Raw genomic sequence first — 18,925 nt, 5'->3', positions numbered from 1 at the left:
GACAACTAGCCACATATTTAGTTGCTTAAATTCTTCTTTATGTATAAAGTGCTCAGTGATTGAATCTATTCATTTTCTTTATATATGTCGGTCATTTTCTTTACATATGTTGGTACTTTTCCATGGACAGCAGTGGCGGAGCTAGCACTGCTCTTGGGGGTCCACGGCAACCCCAAACTTTTTTAAAACGCTTACAAAAACATTATTTTAATACTTTGGCCCAGTCCCGTTTGATATAAATTTGTTTAGATTGTAACATTGAATACAATGTTTAGTGGTTCTATGGTTAAACCTCTTTCGTACTAAATTTGGGGGAAGGGGTTTGAAAGCCCTCACCCGCAGAATTTATTTTGACTATTCAGATCTTTACATCAAGTAAAATTTTAATTGCAAAATAGCAGTTGTAGGGTTTGAAAATGAGCACCTTTACCATCAGGGAAACCACACAAGTTAGATGTGAATATAAGATATGACTAATATTAATAAGAATCTGTCGGATATAGTTTTTACTAAATGAAAAGCTAGCTATATTTTTGCTTCTAATCCTTCTTGATCTCACATAATGATTTCTACTCTTACACTATGTCAAATAGATTTATGTCTTATGACTTATGTAATTTTTGTGTACATTTATGACGAATGAAATTAAATTTAAGATTTTTGTGTTTTTGTGTACCATTCATTGCTTTAAAAAAGAAAAAAAGAAAAAAAAAGAGTGTGCACGCACATGGATAGAAATAATATATTTATTTATGTAAGTTCGGACCCCACAGAACAAATCCTAGTTCCACCCCTGGTGGACACTGGACAGTGTTTATTGAGGTTCAAGAGGATCCTTTTTTTAATGCAGACATGAGGTCAAACGTAATCATGGGGAATGGAGTAGCTTGGTAAAGCCTGTTTACATGGATGAGGCACAAAAAAATTAGTTTGGCACACTTGCACTGAGACAGAGTCGGCTCTTATTCTTACTTCCAACGAACATAAGGGAAAACGATGGGATTAAGGGGATTCTTACATCTTTTGGATTTACACTGAAACACTTGGCCACTGAAGCTCACTAGTAACATATACTATAATTTTCTTCTATATCTAAGAAAACTCTTAATTCCTAATAAAGATAAAGATTTGATCTAAGGGTCTGACATGATATCAACAGACTTGTTCGCTAAATTAATCAGCACATCACTTTTGTTTCTAGATATTATGTACAAAATACATGTTCAATAAAAGTGCAGGGCAACCAGAATTAAATGCAGATTCACAACATTTCTGTGCAATTTTCAAAAAACTGAGACGTTGTATTACCATATGTGGAAAACAGTTCAATAAAATGTAATCTGTACAGTTTGAAGATCAACTTCACCTTCGTGTGACAAACTGAACAGCAGTAATAGAGTAAAGACCCATCGTTACCTCAGTCAAATGCCATAAGCACATCCAGCTGTTCATCTGTCCACTGTGGGAGTGAAGCTCTCGAAATTACTGGGTGCCTCTTCTTGTTCGCTTCATTTGTCCTTCCACCTTCTTGATATTCAGGAACATCAACAAAGTTTACTGTGTCACTGCTGCCTTGGGTGTTGCATGATGGATTGCCTCCTTCAGTCTCTTTACAAGGGTTGGGCTCCTCACTCATCACAATTTCTTGATCAATACATATGGTGTCCTCTCTAGAAGCCACTTCAGTGATTCTATTGCCCACACCCAATCTCATTAATAAGGATTCTTTCTCTGCAACAACATTTTGGGTTCTGCTCATTCCACTGCCAAAGCAGCCACTTTGTGTTGCTCCCTTCCCTTTATCCATCTCTTTATCATTAGGAGCACTTCCTCTCAACTTAGAAGTCTGTCTGAGGCTATTTATGATTCCTTCACTTCTTTCCTGCAATAGAGAAGGCATCCCCTGTGGCATCCAGGACTTTTCACTGCTTTCTGTTATGTAAAGAAAGGGGATAAAATGTACAGTGAGATGCACTAAACAATTCTGCTGCCTCTGCCTCTAACAGTGAGAAATCAGACTTGATAAGGGAATCTCATAGCTAGTATTTGAGGCAGCACACAACTTCGTCAATATTCTAAAATCAGAAACTGGCACAAAGAACAACTCCACCTACCAGAAACAGGAGCACTATGTTTGGTTGCCGATGCAGGATATTGTTGTTTTAATGGAGGTCCACTATCCTTCGAGATAACCTGTAAAGTTAATATTTTCTATCAGGGTAGACAAATGGAGCATTTTTTACAGTGTAAAGCATACTCAAAATCGATGTTGCTTAGATCTTATAAATGGGATAAACACTAAAAAGAAAAAGATAAGACTATAACGGTAGAAGTACTTGTTTCTGTAAGGTGTCTTTGCACTCTCTCAGTCATCACACATACTAAGGTTCCAAGCTTCAGTTTTGGGAGATATCTATGCCCTAAATAATGACAAACTCGCATCACCACCAGGCAGTAGCCTAAGAGAGCTTTACCCCAAGCCAGACCAGTGACCTTACACTACAACAGTACAACCTGAGGGAAATTAAATATAGCAAAGGGATGAGTGAGCAATGCTGTAAGGTCAAAGATACAATGCTTCCCTTCCCAATTTTTGTGATGTTACGCTTACTCTATCCAGTTTTCCAACCTTTACTGTCTATACAGCAGAAACCATAGACTGGGGATAGCACAGACTGAACATATGGCACACGCACATCCAATGTTAAAAAATATAAAGAATCAAGCAACTAATGTCCTATAATATGTCAAAGAAACTGGAAAAAGAAATGGATGGGGCCAAACCATAATCCCCATATCCTCCAAAATTTCTTTTATTTTTGTAAGTACCTGTAATAACTTTGGCTCATTGTAAACACCAGAAAGAACATGTACCTTGACCAAGTTGCTTAGTGTTACATTCAGGTAATGTGCAGAGCGTGAAGGGGAGAACACAGCAACCTGAAAATAAAGAAAAATTAAAAACATGCTCTAACCAATCCTGCAATGTTGACAGCATCCCCATAGCCTCAAATTCAACACTACTTTTAATCCAGATAAGGTAGAAACACAGATTTACACAATTTTTTTAAAAAAAACCCCAGGGGGTTGGCAAGTTGGTGGAAGCCTAGGACTTTGAGTGCTCTTCATGGTCTCAGGTTCGAAACTCACCGAGCGCAAACTACCTCTTGAGGCCAGCCTCCTGGCAAAGCCCGTGACTCAATCAGTCCATGCTGCGAGGGGTGCGAGGCATGGGTCTCAGGTTTACCTGACAGTGATGAGTGCACGAAGTGCCCTGCCTCGAAGGGATTCCCAGTGTGTGTGTATATATAGATATACTTCGAATTTTCTGAACTAACAAAATCAAACCTTTTGGAGTACTAAAACCGCGCCAACAGATATGTCCTTCCCAAACTCTCCCTCTGTAAGAACTTTGCGGTGGATGCTAGCACCGATTGTACCCGTAGGATCCTGAAATCAAAATTTGGGTTACATCAGTAATACTTCATAACCGCATAGAGTCAAAAACTAAGGCAAAAGAGAAATACCCATTGCATTTAAAGTCACGTTCTAGTGCTTTACCTTCAGAGTCACCATCATGTCACCATGACCATTTGGGGTGCACGATTTGATAATGGCAACAACCTAATTAGAACCAGCTACAAAATTAGAGTTCAAAATAAACCTAAAGGATAATGAACCAACAATTCCAAATAAATTAATTGCGCATTTCAAAGATACTACACTCAGGAAGCCTATAATTGGTTGCTAATTCATTCAGGGAAAAGGGGGAAAAAGTGCATATGAAAGGAAAGGTTTACATCAAAGATTCAATTAAATTAAGTTTCACTCATACAACCATCTGAAAAATTAGTATTCTCAGTTATAAGTTAAAATCAATTGGCTTCAATTTCCGGTGCTTTCTTGGCAACCAAACAAATCCAAACGGTTTTTACTTCACACGTTTGTCTCCTAAATCAGACTAATATTAGAAACTCACAGTTAACAATACCTGAGCCACTCTCTCAGCATTCAACCCATTTTTGATCGAACTCAAAGGCGCACCCACCGTACCTAAAAATCGACAACCCCCAAATAATCAATAAACCACCAATTTTCACATTCTCAGATCCAATAAAGCAAAACATAAACATCAGAAATCAAAATCAAAACAAAAAACCTTCACGGTGGAGAAAGTCCAGAGCGCAAAGCCACGGATCTCTAACGAAGTCATTGTCGGCATCGGCATGATCACCGTTTTCGACAACCCTCCTTATATACTCCTGAGTAGGTACCGGTTCCTCTTCCGGGTGCAAAAGGGCCTGATTGTGGTGGATTCTTCGGTGCATTGCGGCCTGGACAGCTCCGGCAGGGCCCGGAAATAGTCTCGGAGAATTGGGTAGCGGAGACGGGGAGTTGGAGTGCTGGGATTGGGAAATTGGGGTTTGAGAGCAGCGGTGGATGAATGGGTGGTGGCGTTGGGAGGAAGTGGAGGTGGGATTAGGGGATTTGGCGGATGGGGTTTGGTGGTGGAGGCGAGCGTTGCAAGGGCGGAGGAGAGAGGGAAGATCTGAGTCGTCAAGGTCTAGTGCCTCCCATGGCTCTTGTTCATCTTCCATTTTTGCTTGATGTCTGCGCAGGGGCAAGCGCGGGAGAATGTGGGAATTTGAGAATCGCAGACTACTGGGCCCGGAATTTGATGGGCCGGACAGATTTTCATATTTCTTTTACTTTTTTAATTGGTAGTTTTTTTTTTTTTAATTTTATTTTATTTTATTTAAGATAGATGGAAAACAAATTTCAATAAGATAGAAAAACACAATATAGGCATGGCAACCCAAAATGGAACTTAAGAAAGAAAGTACACGGCAGCAATACTTTCGAAGATGCAGGCTCAATAGTTCGAGTCACGAATGCCATAAAACCGGGGTAACCATTTATAAGTAGTTATGATTTATGAATCTTGTTGTCCTGCCAAGGCCAAAAAAGTGAAAAGTTATTATTTTATAGTTAAAATTTTTATTTTATATGTTTAATAGTTATATTATAGTATATCATTTAAATTTTTAAATAATGTGACAATATATTTTTCACATAGCATAATGTACACATTTAGATATATAAAATAAAATTTTGACCTTAAAACAACTCATCTCTATTTCAAGTATTCCCCAATTTATCTCTTGGACAAAATTAGTTGGTTGATCTTCATCAAGCCGAGTATTGAATGTTCAAACTTTTATTTCTCGAATGATCTCGAGCATGTTCATGAGCTGCTCAATTATTTGAGTTAATTAAATTGAAAGTTTTTCAACTTTAAGGGTTGATTACAAATGTAATGAAAGTTCACAAGAGTTAAGTGAAGTTTTCTCAAAATTTTAATATTTTTTTAAAATGTATTTTTGATGGTTTGAGGGGAGGAGGGGGGGGAACATTAATAATTGATAGTTGTTTGAGAGAAGCACATGGATATAGCCACATGGGGGGGAGGGGGGAGAACATTAATAATTGATAGTTGTTTGAGAGAAGCACATGGATATAGCCACATGGTGCCCCAAGCGACCATGGTTTTCTTTTTTTTTTTTTTCTTTTTTTTTTTTTTTTTCTTTTTTTTTTTTTTTTTTATATAAAAAAAAATACTCTTATAATTCTTAGAAATTTGAAATTTTACTGCTCAAATTTTTTAATTTTTTTTTTAAGTTTTACCCTTCAAATTTTAAATGCTAATTCCGCCCCCGAAGGAGAGTATTTATAAAGGTATTTTAACGTTGTATAAGGGTAAAAATTAATTTTGGCTATTTTGTGTTATGAGTTATTTGTTAATAATTTTGTTTTGAGAATAATGCTCCGTTTGTTTCGAAGTAAAATGGTTTCCGTCGTAAAATATTTTCGACGAAATCAATTTCAAAAGAAATTATTTTCTCGAAAATATTTTTCGGTGTTTGGTTCGCACGAAAAAATTATGAAAAGTAAAAATGCAACTGTCGCCGGAATCCGGCGACGACCGGTCGCCGTCGCCGGAATCAGGCGAGCATGTTTGGTCGGATCCTGCTAAAATTGCTGGATTCCGGCAGAAAACCTCCGGGCCCGGTCAGTTCCGGCAGGAACCGGTCATTTTGGCCGGATCTCGGCAGGACCAGTGGCCGGATCCGGTAGGATCAATAGCCGGATCCGGTCATATCCGGCCGGATTCCGGCCATTTTGGCCAGTTCCGGCCGGATCAGTGTCCGGATCCGGTCATATCCGGCCGGATCCCGGCCATTTTGGCCATATCGGGCCGGATCAGTGTCCGGATCCGGTCAGATCCGGCCGGATTCCGGCCATTTTGGCCGGATCCGGTCAAATCAGGCCGGATTCCGGCCGGTTTCTGTCCATGGCGGGATTCCGGCCAGATCCGCCGGCATTCGGCGAAGTTGCCGGATGTCGCCGGATTCCGGCGGCAGGCGGTATTCCGGCAGCCGGCAGGATTCCGGTGGTCGGATTCCGACGCCGGCATTATTCCAGTGACTCGATGATACCGGATTCCGGTGCTGCCTATTTTCGAATGACCGATTATTGTCGGATTCGATCAGTCAAATATCAAACGTGCGTGTGAAGACGAAGAATATAATTTTGGAAAACGATTTACAGTTTTAAAAACCGTAAATCGTTTTCCAAAAATTAAAGAAGGTTTTACCGTCAAACCGAAAATGATTTTCGTTGACCATTATTTTCGCCTCTACCAAACACCGTAAAATACCGAAATCATTTTCTGGAAATCATTTTACGCCGAAACAAACGGAGCATAAAAAGCAAATGATAAAAAAAAAAAATTAAATAAAAAAAATAAATAAATAAATAAAAAGAAGAAGAAGAAGGGCAAATTGGTCCTTTGGTAGAGAGATTCAGTTGACTTTTCTACGCGCCAATGCGCCATGATAACATGGGGAAATCTGATAGCGACGTTTCGTTGTTCCTTCTTGGCGAGTAGTGTAATGATTTGACTGTATTTCGTACTATGCAATCAATGTATGCATGCAATTGGGTATTTATGGATAAGCTCTGCAACGTCATCGTTTTGGATTGAGATCCATCGCAAAATTGTGCGGCTAATATGAGAGAGAATCTATATAATTTATTCGCAGGTGGGTTTTATCCACAAATCAATAAATATAATTAATAAATATAATTTTAATAAATATAATTATTAAACAGAAGAAAGGGCCTTTGGGAAAGTTCAAAGCTCTTATCCACAAATCAATAAATATAATTAAAACTCCTAAAACAGAAAATTTTAGAATGGCCTTTTTTAATGGTTGGTCAACTGTAATTTGTAACCACTACCCACTATTATGAGCTTTCTTGAGAAAGTTTCAACTTCCTCAACATTTCAAAAATGGACTTAATCCATTAAAAAAAAAGAAAAAGAAAAAAAAAAGTACTTCTTCCAAATGATCTTCTAAACGTTCAAAATGCATGTAAAAAACCCCCCCAAAAATAGAAAAGTTATTAAGGATATGTTTGGATGTTCGATTTTTTTTTTTTTGGTGTTATATTCTCCTATATTTAAAATTGTGAATACCGAAAGAACTTGTTTTTTAAAATTATATTCAGATGGTTTAGAGTCCGTTTGTGTTTGCAATTTTAAATTGTGAGAGTTGAAAAGTGATTTTTAAAAACGAAGTTAAACATTTGAAAAAATCACATTTTGACATTTAAAATCAAAGGTTAGCCTTTTAAAAAATTATGTGTTTTCAAAAAAGTACCCCATCATCTACGATTGAAAAAAATTAATTTTCTGTGTTTTCAAATCTAAATTTTTAAAAATGTAATTTTCAAATGGCTCATTTTCTGTGTTTACGAAATCACAATTTTAAACGTATCTTTAGAAAATTTGAGATAATTTTTTTTTAAAATAAAAGTTAAATAAAATCTGAGTAGAATTTATATTATAAAATACAAAGTCAAACTTATTTTTCAACAATAATAAATGAAAAAAGACAAAGAAAAAAGACAAAGCACAAAGGAGTGCCGGTTTCATTCCGCAGGCAAGAAACAATAAGCCATACGACCAATAAGCTCGCAGCCACGTTGCTCTCCCGTCATTCGCGTTTCCATCTCCTGTCAATGTCCACAAACAATTCCTGTCCAATTGTTCCCCGACTGCCTACCGGATCTCCCGGTCAACTCCTCTCAGTAAAAACCCCTCAAATTTTCATACCCAACCGGCTCTCTGTCTCTCTCACTTTCAAGTCCCTCCCTGCCCCTCCGTAGGCCCCAACCAAATTAATCACCCCAAAATAATAAAAATATATATTTTTTTCTTTTTTCTTTTTAAATAAAAACAGGAAAAGACCAAAAAGAAACCGGCTGTTCATCACCATCAAGATCTGAAAAAGCTAGATCAAAAAGACAAAAACTGGTGGGGCATACCTTTTTCTTCTTTTCTGGTAACCACCGTTGTCCATTAATTTTTTATTATTATTTTTTTTTTAATTTTTTTGAAAAAAAAAAAGAATTTGATAATAATTTTTGTGGGGTCGAGGTCGGAATCGGGAGGGTTGGGCGTTTGTATAAAGAGAGAGGAGAGAGATCGAAAGAAATGACGGAATCACCAACAACTCCATCGACTGGCGGACGGTCGTCGAACGCCAAACCGTCTCTAATGGAAAGTCTGCTGGGGCTCCTCAGAATCCGCGTCAAGCGCGGCGTCAATCTCGCCGTCCGCGACGTGCGTAGCAGCGACCCGTACGTCGTCGTCAAGATGGGCAAACAGGTCTGGTTTCTTCATCAATTTCTCTCTTTTCTTCCGCTTTTAGATGGCTTCTTACTTGATTGGGCTGTGGTTTCAATATAATTTTGGTCTTTCGGAGCGTCAGCTTTCAATATAATTCTTTGTTTTCTTGAAATGATATCCTTTGAAACAGGTGGAATTTTTGTTTTATACTGTTTTAGTTACTTTTTTGTGCGTGCGAAGATGAATTCGTATATATTTTGGCAGAAAACAATGTTTCATGATTTTTTTTTTTTTTCAATTAATTTTAATTGGTAGTTAGACACGCACGATAAACAATATTTTGATTTCGATTATGAAATTTAGGGAATATAATATGTCTTTCAATTTTTGATTTGGCATCTCAACAATCTTGACCTTAAGAGCCTGCTTCATTGGAGCAATCTGGGTTATGACCTTTTGTAGGGTTCAATACTTCCTCAAGATGCTAGTCAACTAGGTTGGAATGTGTTACAATATTAATTAAATGATTATTTTTATAATTTTTTATCATAAGTTTTTCGAATAACTATTAATTGAACACAACTTTATAGCAGAACTTTATGTCAATTAAATATTCTACATGTTTGACCTCATTTTGGGCATACACGTGTTAGAATATTAATTAAATAATTAAGTTAATCATTTCCTATCGATTTGAGATAAGTGGTGAATTAATAAAATGTTTGTTGTTTTTAACACAAAAACAGATGTATTTTAGGATCATATGATTCCCCTTAATTTGTTTACCAAATAGTTACCCTGATTGCTTTTCAAAATAGAGTAGGATGCTGATAATGATTCTCAGTGCAAAGAATAGTCTAACCTATGATCTGCAGCTTGAAAATGCTATATTCCTTTCCTTTTTCTGTTTGGTTTGTATATTTGTGGTTCCTTCCTTTTCTGAGTCAGTTGAGTAATGTGTTTAGCCTAGCAACGTAGTTCCTTTTTCTTTTTTCTTTCCATAAATTTCTATGTGGTCGTTTTTGACAACTTGCTGTTAAGTTCTTCTAATTACATCCAAGTGTGAACATTTGTTGCAGAAACTTAAGACGCGTGTTATTAAAAAGGATGTTAATCCCGAGTGGAATGAAGATCTAACTCTTTCTGTCACAGACGCTGATGTTCCAATCATGCTGGTAAGTGTTTTGCTCACTGCCCCCATGTATTAAATATGAAATACAAATAGAAGCACTGGCACTATCTCATAATGATGTGTTCCTTGTTTGTCTACTTTACGTGTGCCAATAAAAGGTGCAAATTCCATTTAAAAACACGACCATGATTAAGAACTAATGATGATGTAAAGATGGTTCCTTTTTGTTTTCCAGATTCTATTCAAGCTGAAAAATATCTGAGAAAAACTTTTAAGATTGAAAATCTTTTGCATTGCGTAAGTACTGGAGAAAGGATTACTTTAGATGGTTCATTTTACTTTTTAATGCTACTCGCTTTTAGAATTGTGGTTAACTGAGGAGAAAAATACTGGAGCTTGACCTGTCCTTTACCTGTATATCTCTAAGCTAACTTGGCTGTTTGTCATTTCCTCGAGGAATGTTGGACTCTGACTTAGTCACCAGATAATGGCCTTGTTTGGCAAGCACATGAACGGTACATAGTAGTGCATTCTACTGTTCATATACCTTTTTTTTTTTTTTTTTTTTTCACTTTTTCATATTTTCTAATACTAATCAACATCAAAACACTCATAAAACTTTTTCACTTTTCTATACAAATTCTTTTTACTTTATATCACATCATCACTTTTCAGTAATTTCAAAATTAACAACTCATTACTCTGTTCTGTACATATCTTTGCCAAACAAGCCCAATATCCCACGTCAAACAAGAAGTTTTGCATATTAATATGTCTAAGTGGTTGTAGTCTCTCATGTGAAATACTTTCTCATCCCTTGCAAATCTCTTACGATTAAATCACATATGTGACGCTTTGCTATAGAACTAGAAGGCAATAAAAAATCCTAACAGGTTCACTAGCCCACAATATTATAGTATAAAATCTGCCTTTTAGGTGGAAATGACTAATGTAGAATAGAGCCAATGTCCTGTACTTTTGTGCCCTAGATGATGGCAAATATGGCAAAGCCACTTAATGAACTGTTAATCGTTCTCGTCCTCGTCCTCCATTTTCTATGTTGGTATATAGATGGTCATTGTGTCTTATGATTGCAGACGGTTTATGACCATGACACGTTTACCAAAGACGACAAAATGGGAGATGCGGAGTTTGACGTCAAAGCATATATAGAAGCCTTGAGGATGAATCTTCAAGGCCTTCCAAGTGGGACCATAATCACAAGAGTACAACCAAGCAGGCAAAACTGCTTGGCCGAAGAGAGCTGCATCATGTGGAGTGAAGGCAAGGTGGTCCAAGATCTCGTCCTCAGATTGAGAAATGTGGAATGTGGGGAGGTGGAAATCCAGTTGCAATGGATTGATCTTCCTGGTTCCAAGGGTTTATAAAGTTTGTGAATGCTCCTTCATTTGCTTTCCTTCTTGTGAGCTTCATGGTGTGGTTGGTTTGTCATAGGTGTGTATTGAACTGACATTATATATATTTGTTTGTCTTTGCCTATAGGTTCCAGTTTGTAGCTCAACAGTTTTTGGTCTTATTGTGACCATAATTACTATTTTGTATGGGCTCTATCATTGTTTGCTGTGAAGCTTACTTAGCAGTTACATGCTTAATTTTTCAAGCGCATAACGGGATAAATTTTAGTATGTTCTTAGAGGAACGTGGCTTCCTTTTAAACATATGTTTGGAAATAAACTTGTCTGATAATTATTTACAACAGAATAGTCCTTAAATAGGCTACAATAAAATAACACTGGAACGGATAAGACTCAAATGTTCAAATAAAGATAAAATTAATTCTAATCTTAATCTTAAAAATACCTAATTCTTATTAATTAAAACTTTAACCAACACGACTTTTAAACTCATCTAATTCCGTCCTAATTCCATCCATAACACTTTCCTAATTTTCAAAATAGGAATCCAAAAGGAAGATACTTTCATTTCCTATATCACGCCCGTCACTTGATCAAGGATAATGTTATTAGTTACATTTATCGAATAATTGCACCGTTGGTCCCTGTGGTATACCATAATTATTTTTCACTCCCTATGGTTTAAAAAGTTCATGGGAGGTCCTTCTGATATGCAATAATTACAAATCGATCTCTGGCGTCAAATTCTGTTAAAATTTTTAACATATTCCGTCAAATGCCACGTCAGCGCCACGTGTTGTCATCTTATTGGTGACACGTGGCACTGACATGTCTAATCTTAATAAAATAATATAAATTTATTAAAAAATAAATAAAAAATACTTTTTTTTTTAAAAAAAAAAAAAAAGAAAGAAAAAAAAAAAGAAAAAAACAAAAATGGGGAAAGGGGGTGGCCGCGCGCCACCCCTAGAGGCCGCCAGGGGTGGCGCGCGGCCACCCCTAGGCGGCCACCCCCAGAGGCAGCCTGGGGTGGCGCGCGGCCACCCCAGTGGCCGGGGGTGGCGCACGGCCACCCCAAGGCCATTGGGGGTGGCCTTCGGGCCACCCCTAGATCTACTAGGGGTGGCGCGCGGCCACTCCCAGTGGCTAGGGGCGGCCAGGAAGATTTTGAGATTTTGAGATTTTGAGATTGCAATGGCCGGCGAAGGTAATGAAGAAGGAGACTGAGAAAAACATGTCGATGCGGAAGCTGTACGTGGAAATAGTGCATGTTGTTCTATGTATTACTTCCCCCTTTGAACCGATGACCTGTGGTAGTAGTGTTATGTGTTGTTCTTTGAGGCTCTACATGAATATGAAAACAGGATGATTGATGGTGCCTACAATTTGATGTTGAAGGTTATATATTCCCGCTGGCATGGCCCCCTTCTTTTTTTTTTTTTTCAATTTAATTGTATCTCTTTAGACTTTAGGTGAGACATCTTTGTGTAATCCCTACCTTGTATTTCAAGTTAAATGTCTAATTACAAGGACCCCCCCCCCCCCCCAAAAAAAAAAAAAAAAATCAATTTAAGTTAAATGGGTTTCACCGGTCGTGTCGGGTGACCCGTGAAATTGCCGTGTCGTGTTTGGAGCCCTGACCCGTTAATATAAACGGGTCGTGTTTGGGTTTATTTTAAACGGGTCGGCCCGCAGATCCGTTTTGCCAGCCCTAGGCGAAATTAGGGGGTCTATCCCACAGTAAGAAAAATTGAAAAGATTAAACAGTGTATGAAAACTGGTAATCCAGTTTTTAATAACCGAAAACCGGCGGTCGGTAAAACCACCAGTTGCCGTTGCGGTTATTAAAATGAGAATAAACGGGTATCCCGGTTGCAGTTGCAGTTGCTGTTATGAACAAATAATCACAACCGCAACTGGTTATATACCCCTACTCACATAGACTGAGTTTTCACAAAAATACTTTTTAGTTGTCCTTTTAAATTCAACTTATGAAATTAATGTGTTCAAAATACGTTAAAAAATTATGTAAAAATTATATAATCAATTATAAATGTACTGTATTTTCATAAGTTTTTTAGAATTTTTTTTTTTATAAGTATTTTGAACACAAGTCAATTTAATAAACTAATTGAAAGAATTTTTTTACGATTCATTTTTGATAAAAAAAAAAAAGGGTTAAATACATATTTGCCCCCTGTGCTTTACGACCTTTATTTTTTGCCCCCTCAGTTTCACTTTTTATCAATTTTGGTACCTGTGGTATATGAAAAGACGGAAATGGTACCTCTGTCTGATTTTTCGTCCAAAGCTAACATCTACCCACAGCATTTTCAGTCATGTTGTTTTCTGGATGTTGTTGGAAACGATGTGTAAAGAATTGGGTTCTGGGCTTCAAATTTTTAGGTACCCAATGACGTGGGTGGACCTTAGTTTTGGACGGGAAATCAGACTGATGTACCATTTCCGTCTTTTCATATACCACAGGTACCAAATTTGATAAAAAGTGAAACTGAGGGGGCAAAAAATAAAGGTCGTAAAGCACAGGGGGCAAATATGTATTTAACCCTAAAAAAAAAAAGTGTTTTTAAGATATAACAAAAGATAAAAAAAAGTGTTTTTAAGATATAACATAATGAGATAAAGTGTTTGGTTTTAAGAGAATTTAGGCCTTATATTCTGAGGGAACATAGACCTTTTCAAACATAAGGTTTGTGATTAATTCAGCCTATTCTTTATTAATTGATCACCTTTTAAATAGGTGACTATATGACTACACAACTCAAACTGAATCAACTAAAAGACTTGGAGAAAACTTTTATAATGAACAATAGAAATCTACTACTAAATGACGCACTATAGTGCTACAAATAACTATAAGACTCTTGACTTAAAATGATAATTATAACTATCCTTATTTAACTACTCTAAGATAAGGTACAACAAAGATAACTTAAGAAGTTTCATTGGATATGTGCTTGTGAGTCATGCTTTCTTCTAGACGCTGTAAAATTCTACTTTCATAACATTCCTTCCTCCTTGAAAGACAACGTTTGAAAATTGCCTTTCATTCGCTTCCCGGTTGATAATACCTCTCCTCCACTAGCGGCATTTGTATAGACAATGGTACATAGTGGTTGCTAGGTGAATGGATCTGTAACCTGAGTTGCTTCACAATCGATGTGGCTCCATGATGATGGATTCGTTGGTCCCTTGCATAAATTGCCCAAGGCAGTGGCACATCATATTGGAGAAGCCAGTTTTGCGCCATTTTGGTCTTGGCAAGTGGTACTCCATTGGTGTCAAGCAGTGCTTTTTGAAGCCTTTGGGTTTTGGTTGATTGGTTTTTCAGCGGTGACATGATGGATTGGAGTGACATTGTTAGTAGATGTTGAGGGCATGAGACTTAATTTTTTTGTGCATCCAACATTTTCTTTGAGAGAAGGTTGTCCACTTTTTTTCCCATCATTCCCATCCGCTCATCTGATTTCTCTCCTATTCTACTATTCTCTGTAGGCACTCGGTTGTCTAGTTTGTCTTCCATTATGTTGCTCAACCCGTTCGAACCTTTGGTCAGCCATTGAGTAACTTGGCTCTGATACTAAATTGTTACGTGAATGATCTCTCGAGCCATTGTACAATTTTTTTTATATTATATTTCACTATTCTTTATTATATTTAAAATTGTGAATATCGAAAAAAAAATTGTTTTTTGAAATTATGTTTGGGTGGTTTAGAGAACCTGAGACAAAATTAGAAAAAAGTTAAATAAAATTATAATAGAATTTTAATTCAAAAAAACAACCCAAACATATTTTTGAAAAATAATAAAATATAATAAAAAACAAGTGTTACCCAAACATGTCCTAAGATTGCCTAAAATATAGGACAGAGAAGTAATTTACAAATTCTTTAAGGCCAAAACATTGTGGCCTCGTGGGTTATGTGATTTTCTAAAGCGAAAAATGTGAAACTGTTCTTGTGATTTTACCGATTTACAATAAGTTTATGGTAGTTTTTAAAATTTTTTAGAGTTTACTATCAATTTTTGACACAAAATTTGTCAGTTTTTTTTTTTTTTCTTTGACTGGATTTAATAGTCGGAACTAATTTGTTATTTTTGTATACCATAGAGAATTCTCGTAACATTTTAAAATTACAACGAGCTTATTACAAATTCATTGAAACCAAATTGATTGATTTTGCATATTTTTTTTTTATTTCTTTTTACAAAATAATAATCTGTTTTTTATTATTACTTTTTAAAAATTTTAAAAGAAGTTTTCAAAAAACAAAAAAGAAGGAAAAAATGACTTTGGACATAAATTAATTACAAATCAGTTTGTAATTAATTTTTACAAATCAATATTTCTTAACATATAAAAAACACATTTTTTTTAAATAATATTTATTTTCCACGTATTTTTTTAGTAACACAAAAAGTTTCTTCTGTCCAATAACACTTTCAAACCAACCTTAAACCTCTGACACCAACTCAGCATCCCCTTCTTCCTCCACTCTAACCGCCGATTCATCTCATGCCAGCTTCTCCTGTCTCCGCCAACACTTCATCTCTCTGGCACCATCTCATCTCGGCCTCACACTCTCTTTAGCTACCGCTGACTTCATATAACGCTGGCGTCTCTTGTCACCGCCGGGCTGTCGATCTCCCCAAACCCAAAGGTATGTTCTTTTTGTAAAATTAAGCACTGGGCTTTTGTTTTGTTGCCTTGTTCTTATTAAGACGCTGATGTCCAAGTCACATAAATTTGTGCATTTTATTAGAATTCAGAGATTTGCACCTGAGTTGTATTCTGTGTTACTGATTTTGCATTGAGTTTTATGAGTATGTGTTTGTCAGTGTTGTCACTGGTGGTATTTAGATCTGTCTCTGTGAAAATATTGATGAGCTCACTTGGCTTCACAGTAGCAAGAATTCAAAGGCATAATAATCTTGTCTCTTACCACATTCTAATGTGCTACTGAAAAGGAATCAATCAATAGAATATATAACATAATATGACTTCCCATGGAATTGATATCATCATGACGAAATCAATAAATACAATCAGTCATTGTAATCGTAGAACAGTCTCCAAAGCCAATGTTATTTACAAATTTTTACAAGAATCATAAAGTTTTCGTGGTCTGTACATAGGCAAGGCAACAGTTAGTTCTCAACATCAATATTGTTCACAGCTGTTTATTAAAAAGCCTTCTTTAGAGAGCTCTGAGAACAACTTTGCTGTTTGTGTGAACACCCATAGAGGCAAGTTTCAGTACTGCAAAATTCGCTGACTCTGGTTATATTTCAATTGGACTATAACTGATACCTATAATGCTTGGGCACATGCAACTATCAAATACTGAATGCTATAAATACTGACAGTAGTAGTCATTATAAACCAGCTAACTTATTCCTTGTGCATTTTCTGTTGCAGGGTAATGATGGAGGTGCCAAGGGAAAATCTAACCTTCAAACCCATCAAACCGAAGCTCAGACCAAAGCCCAAAACCCCCAAGCAAACCCCAGAGTCCAAGTACTGGTCCTCCTTTAAGACCCACCAAATCCCAAACCTCATCTCCTCCATCACCTCCCTCACCTTCTCTCCCACACCACCACACCCCTTCGCTGCAACCCACTTGACTTCTCTCACCCTTTTCAGCCCCAAAACCCTCTCTCCCTCCTCCACCATCTCCTCCTTCTCCGACGTCGTTTCATGCCCCTCGTTTCTCTGTGACGGCTTCCTGATTGCCGCCTCGGACCTCTCAGGCCTAATCCAAGTCTTCAATGTCAAAACTCGGACCCCACTGCATAAGCTCCGGTCTCAGACACGCCCAGTACGTTTTGTTCAATACCCTATTTGGTCTCTGGTGGTGATGATGCCCTCGTCAAGTATTGGGATGTGGCCACTGAGACCCCAATTTTGAATTTTCAGGGTCATAAGGATTATGTGCGTACTGGTGATTTTTCACCGGTTAGTCATGAAATGTGTATCACTGGGTCATATGATCACACGGTTAAGCTTTGGGATGTGAGGCCTACTGATTCCAAGTGGGTTATGGAGGTGAACCATGGAAAACCTGTTGAAGATGTGGTTTTTTTGCCATCGGGGGGGTTGGTTGCTACGGCTGGTGGGAACTCGGTTAAGATATGGGATTTGATAGGGGGTGGGAAGATGATTTATTCGATGGAGAGTCATACAATTAAAGACGGTAACGTCGGTTTGTATAGGGAGAGTTGGGAATGAGAGTGGAGAGGAGGGGAGGGAGTATAGAGTTTTGACTGTGGGATTGGATGGGTATATGAAGGTTTTTGACTATGGGAGGACGAAGGTTACGCATTCGATGAAGTTCCCAGCGCCACTTACATCAATTGGTTTTTCGCCTGATTGTGGGGTGAGAGTGATTGGGAGTTCTAGTGGGGTAATGTATGTTGGGAAGAGGAAAATAAAGGAGGAGAATGTGGAAAGTGGTGTGAGGAGTTTTTGGAGTTCATATTTTCGGTATTTTCATAGAGGACAAGGGGAGAAGCCTAAGGAGGGGGATTACATGGTAGTGATGCCGAAGAAGGTGAAGTTAGCAAAGCATGATAAGTTGTTGAAGAAGTTTAGGCATAAGGAGGTTTTGGTGTCAATGTTGGGCAGTAAGAGTCCTGAGAATGTGGTGGCGGTGACGGAGGAATTAGTGGCGAGGAGGAAGTTGTTAAAATGTGTTGAGAACTTGGATAATGAGGAGCTTGGGTTGTTGTTGATGTTCTTGCATAAGTACACCACGGTGCCAAGATACTCAGGTTTGTTGATGGGATTGACAAAGAAGGTGCTTGAAATGCGGGTTGAAGTTATTGGAGGCTATGAGGACTTGAAGGATCAAATTAGAAACCTTTAGCGGTCTGTTGAGGAGGAGATAAGGATACAACTGTCATTGCAAGAGATACAAGGCATCATTTCTCCTTTATTGAGGATTGCTGGGAGAAGATGATACATTATTGCTTCTCTGTTTATTATGATGTAGTCGTATTATTTGTTTATCTGCTTGCAGCTTTGTCGCCATGACAATAGAAAGTTCTGCAATTTTATTTCATGAGAATTTAGCGTGTATTTTTATTTGTGTTCTTTTTAATTTTTTGAGGAACACTATGATAATTTTTTCCTAGTGACATTATACAGAGAAGGTGTCATTCATGGTTGTAATAAGCAGGAGGTACAGGAAGGGCATGGCGAGGGAACGGGCATGAATCGGGCTAAGTGGCTCCGGGGCAGCTCTACTCTACTACAGTGCTCCTACCAACTAATGACCTAGTTCATCTAGATTTCATTCAAAATTGAATCATTGTTCATCCCTTCTAAATTAGCCCAACTTCAAACCTCATTTAGGTGAAATCAAATTTCAAAGGTATTACCACAACTATATAGGAATGTAGAGTAAGAGCTAGAAGCCCAAGCTTCAAATAATGCTCTTAGCTTAGTATGGAACCTAGTTTTCCCATTTGCTCACTTCTTTGTCTATGTAAATCCAGAATCTGACCCTTCTTTCCCTAGTTCCTTCTCATCCACAACATTGCTAGGGAGATCCGGTCCAAAAGGAATCTTTCCAGGATAATTAGTTGTCGATTCATCTGAACCTACCATGCTGGAAAAAAGAAGACAAAGCTATAAGAATCTTGAACCTTATAGATTCTCTTGCAAGTATGAATGGTTCAAAAACTCACCCACGATCGAC

At 37.5% G+C, this 18,925-nt stretch overlaps 2 protein-coding genes and 1 pseudogene across 2 annotated transcripts; 2 read left to right on the top strand and 1 right to left on the bottom strand.

Annotated features, from left to right (window-relative positions):
• Positions 1-1,282: 1,282 nt before the first annotated feature.
• On the bottom strand, positions 1,283-4,611 carry LOC133867150 (uncharacterized). Its single transcript, XM_062303841.1, has 7 exons — positions 4,160-4,611; positions 3,992-4,053; positions 3,562-3,624; positions 3,349-3,450; positions 2,875-2,940; positions 2,115-2,193; positions 1,283-1,932 (listed from the first exon to the last, which is right to left on the bottom strand). The coding sequence occupies exons 1-7, from the start codon at positions 4,596-4,598 to the stop codon at positions 1,418-1,420; spliced, it is 1,326 nt and encodes a 441-aa protein (XP_062159825.1). The 5' UTR covers positions 4,599-4,611; the 3' UTR covers positions 1,283-1,417.
• A 3,934-nt stretch (positions 4,612-8,545) lies between these two features.
• LOC133866893 (protein C2-DOMAIN ABA-RELATED 4-like) lies at positions 8,546-11,398 on the top strand. The gene is made up of 3 exons (XM_062303547.1): positions 8,546-8,734; positions 9,775-9,870; positions 10,925-11,398. Exons 1-3 carry the CDS (start codon positions 8,561-8,563, stop codon positions 11,213-11,215), a joined length of 561 nt encoding a protein of 186 aa, XP_062159531.1. The 5' UTR covers positions 8,546-8,560; the 3' UTR covers positions 11,216-11,398.
• Positions 11,399-15,689: 4,291 nt separating this feature from the next.
• LOC133867194 (protein SLOW WALKER 1-like) lies at positions 15,690-18,327 on the top strand (annotated as a pseudogene).
• Positions 18,328-18,925: the final 598 nt, after the last annotated feature.

The sequence above is a fragment of the Alnus glutinosa genome, chromosome 4, assembly GCF_958979055.1.
Source record: "Alnus glutinosa chromosome 4, dhAlnGlut1.1, whole genome shotgun sequence".
Taxonomy (NCBI): domain Eukaryota; kingdom Viridiplantae; phylum Streptophyta; class Magnoliopsida; order Fagales; family Betulaceae; genus Alnus; species Alnus glutinosa.
This window is presented reverse-complemented; position numbering and strand designations above follow the sequence as displayed.

Coding starts and splice junctions, on each gene's coding strand:
- LOC133867150 (XM_062303841.1), bottom strand. CDS start 4,598: ATGGAAGATGAACAAGAGCCATGGGAGGCACTAGACCTTGACGACTCA. Junction 4,054..4,159: donor GGACTTTCTCCACCGTGAAG/GTTTTTTGTTTT, acceptor GTCGATTTTTAG/GTACGGTGGGTGCGCCTTTG. Junction 2,941..3,348: donor CGGTTTTAGTACTCCAAAAG/GTTTGATTTTGT, acceptor CTTTATTTTCAG/GTTGCTGTGTTCTCCCCTTC.
- LOC133866893 (XM_062303547.1), top strand. CDS start 8,561: ATGACGGAATCACCAACAACTCCATCGACTGGCGGACGGTCGTCGAAC. Junction 8,735..9,774: donor TCGTCAAGATGGGCAAACAG/GTCTGGTTTCTT, acceptor CATTTGTTGCAG/AAACTTAAGACGCGTGTTAT. Junction 9,871..10,924: donor CTGATGTTCCAATCATGCTG/GTAAGTGTTTTG, acceptor TTATGATTGCAG/ACGGTTTATGACCATGACAC.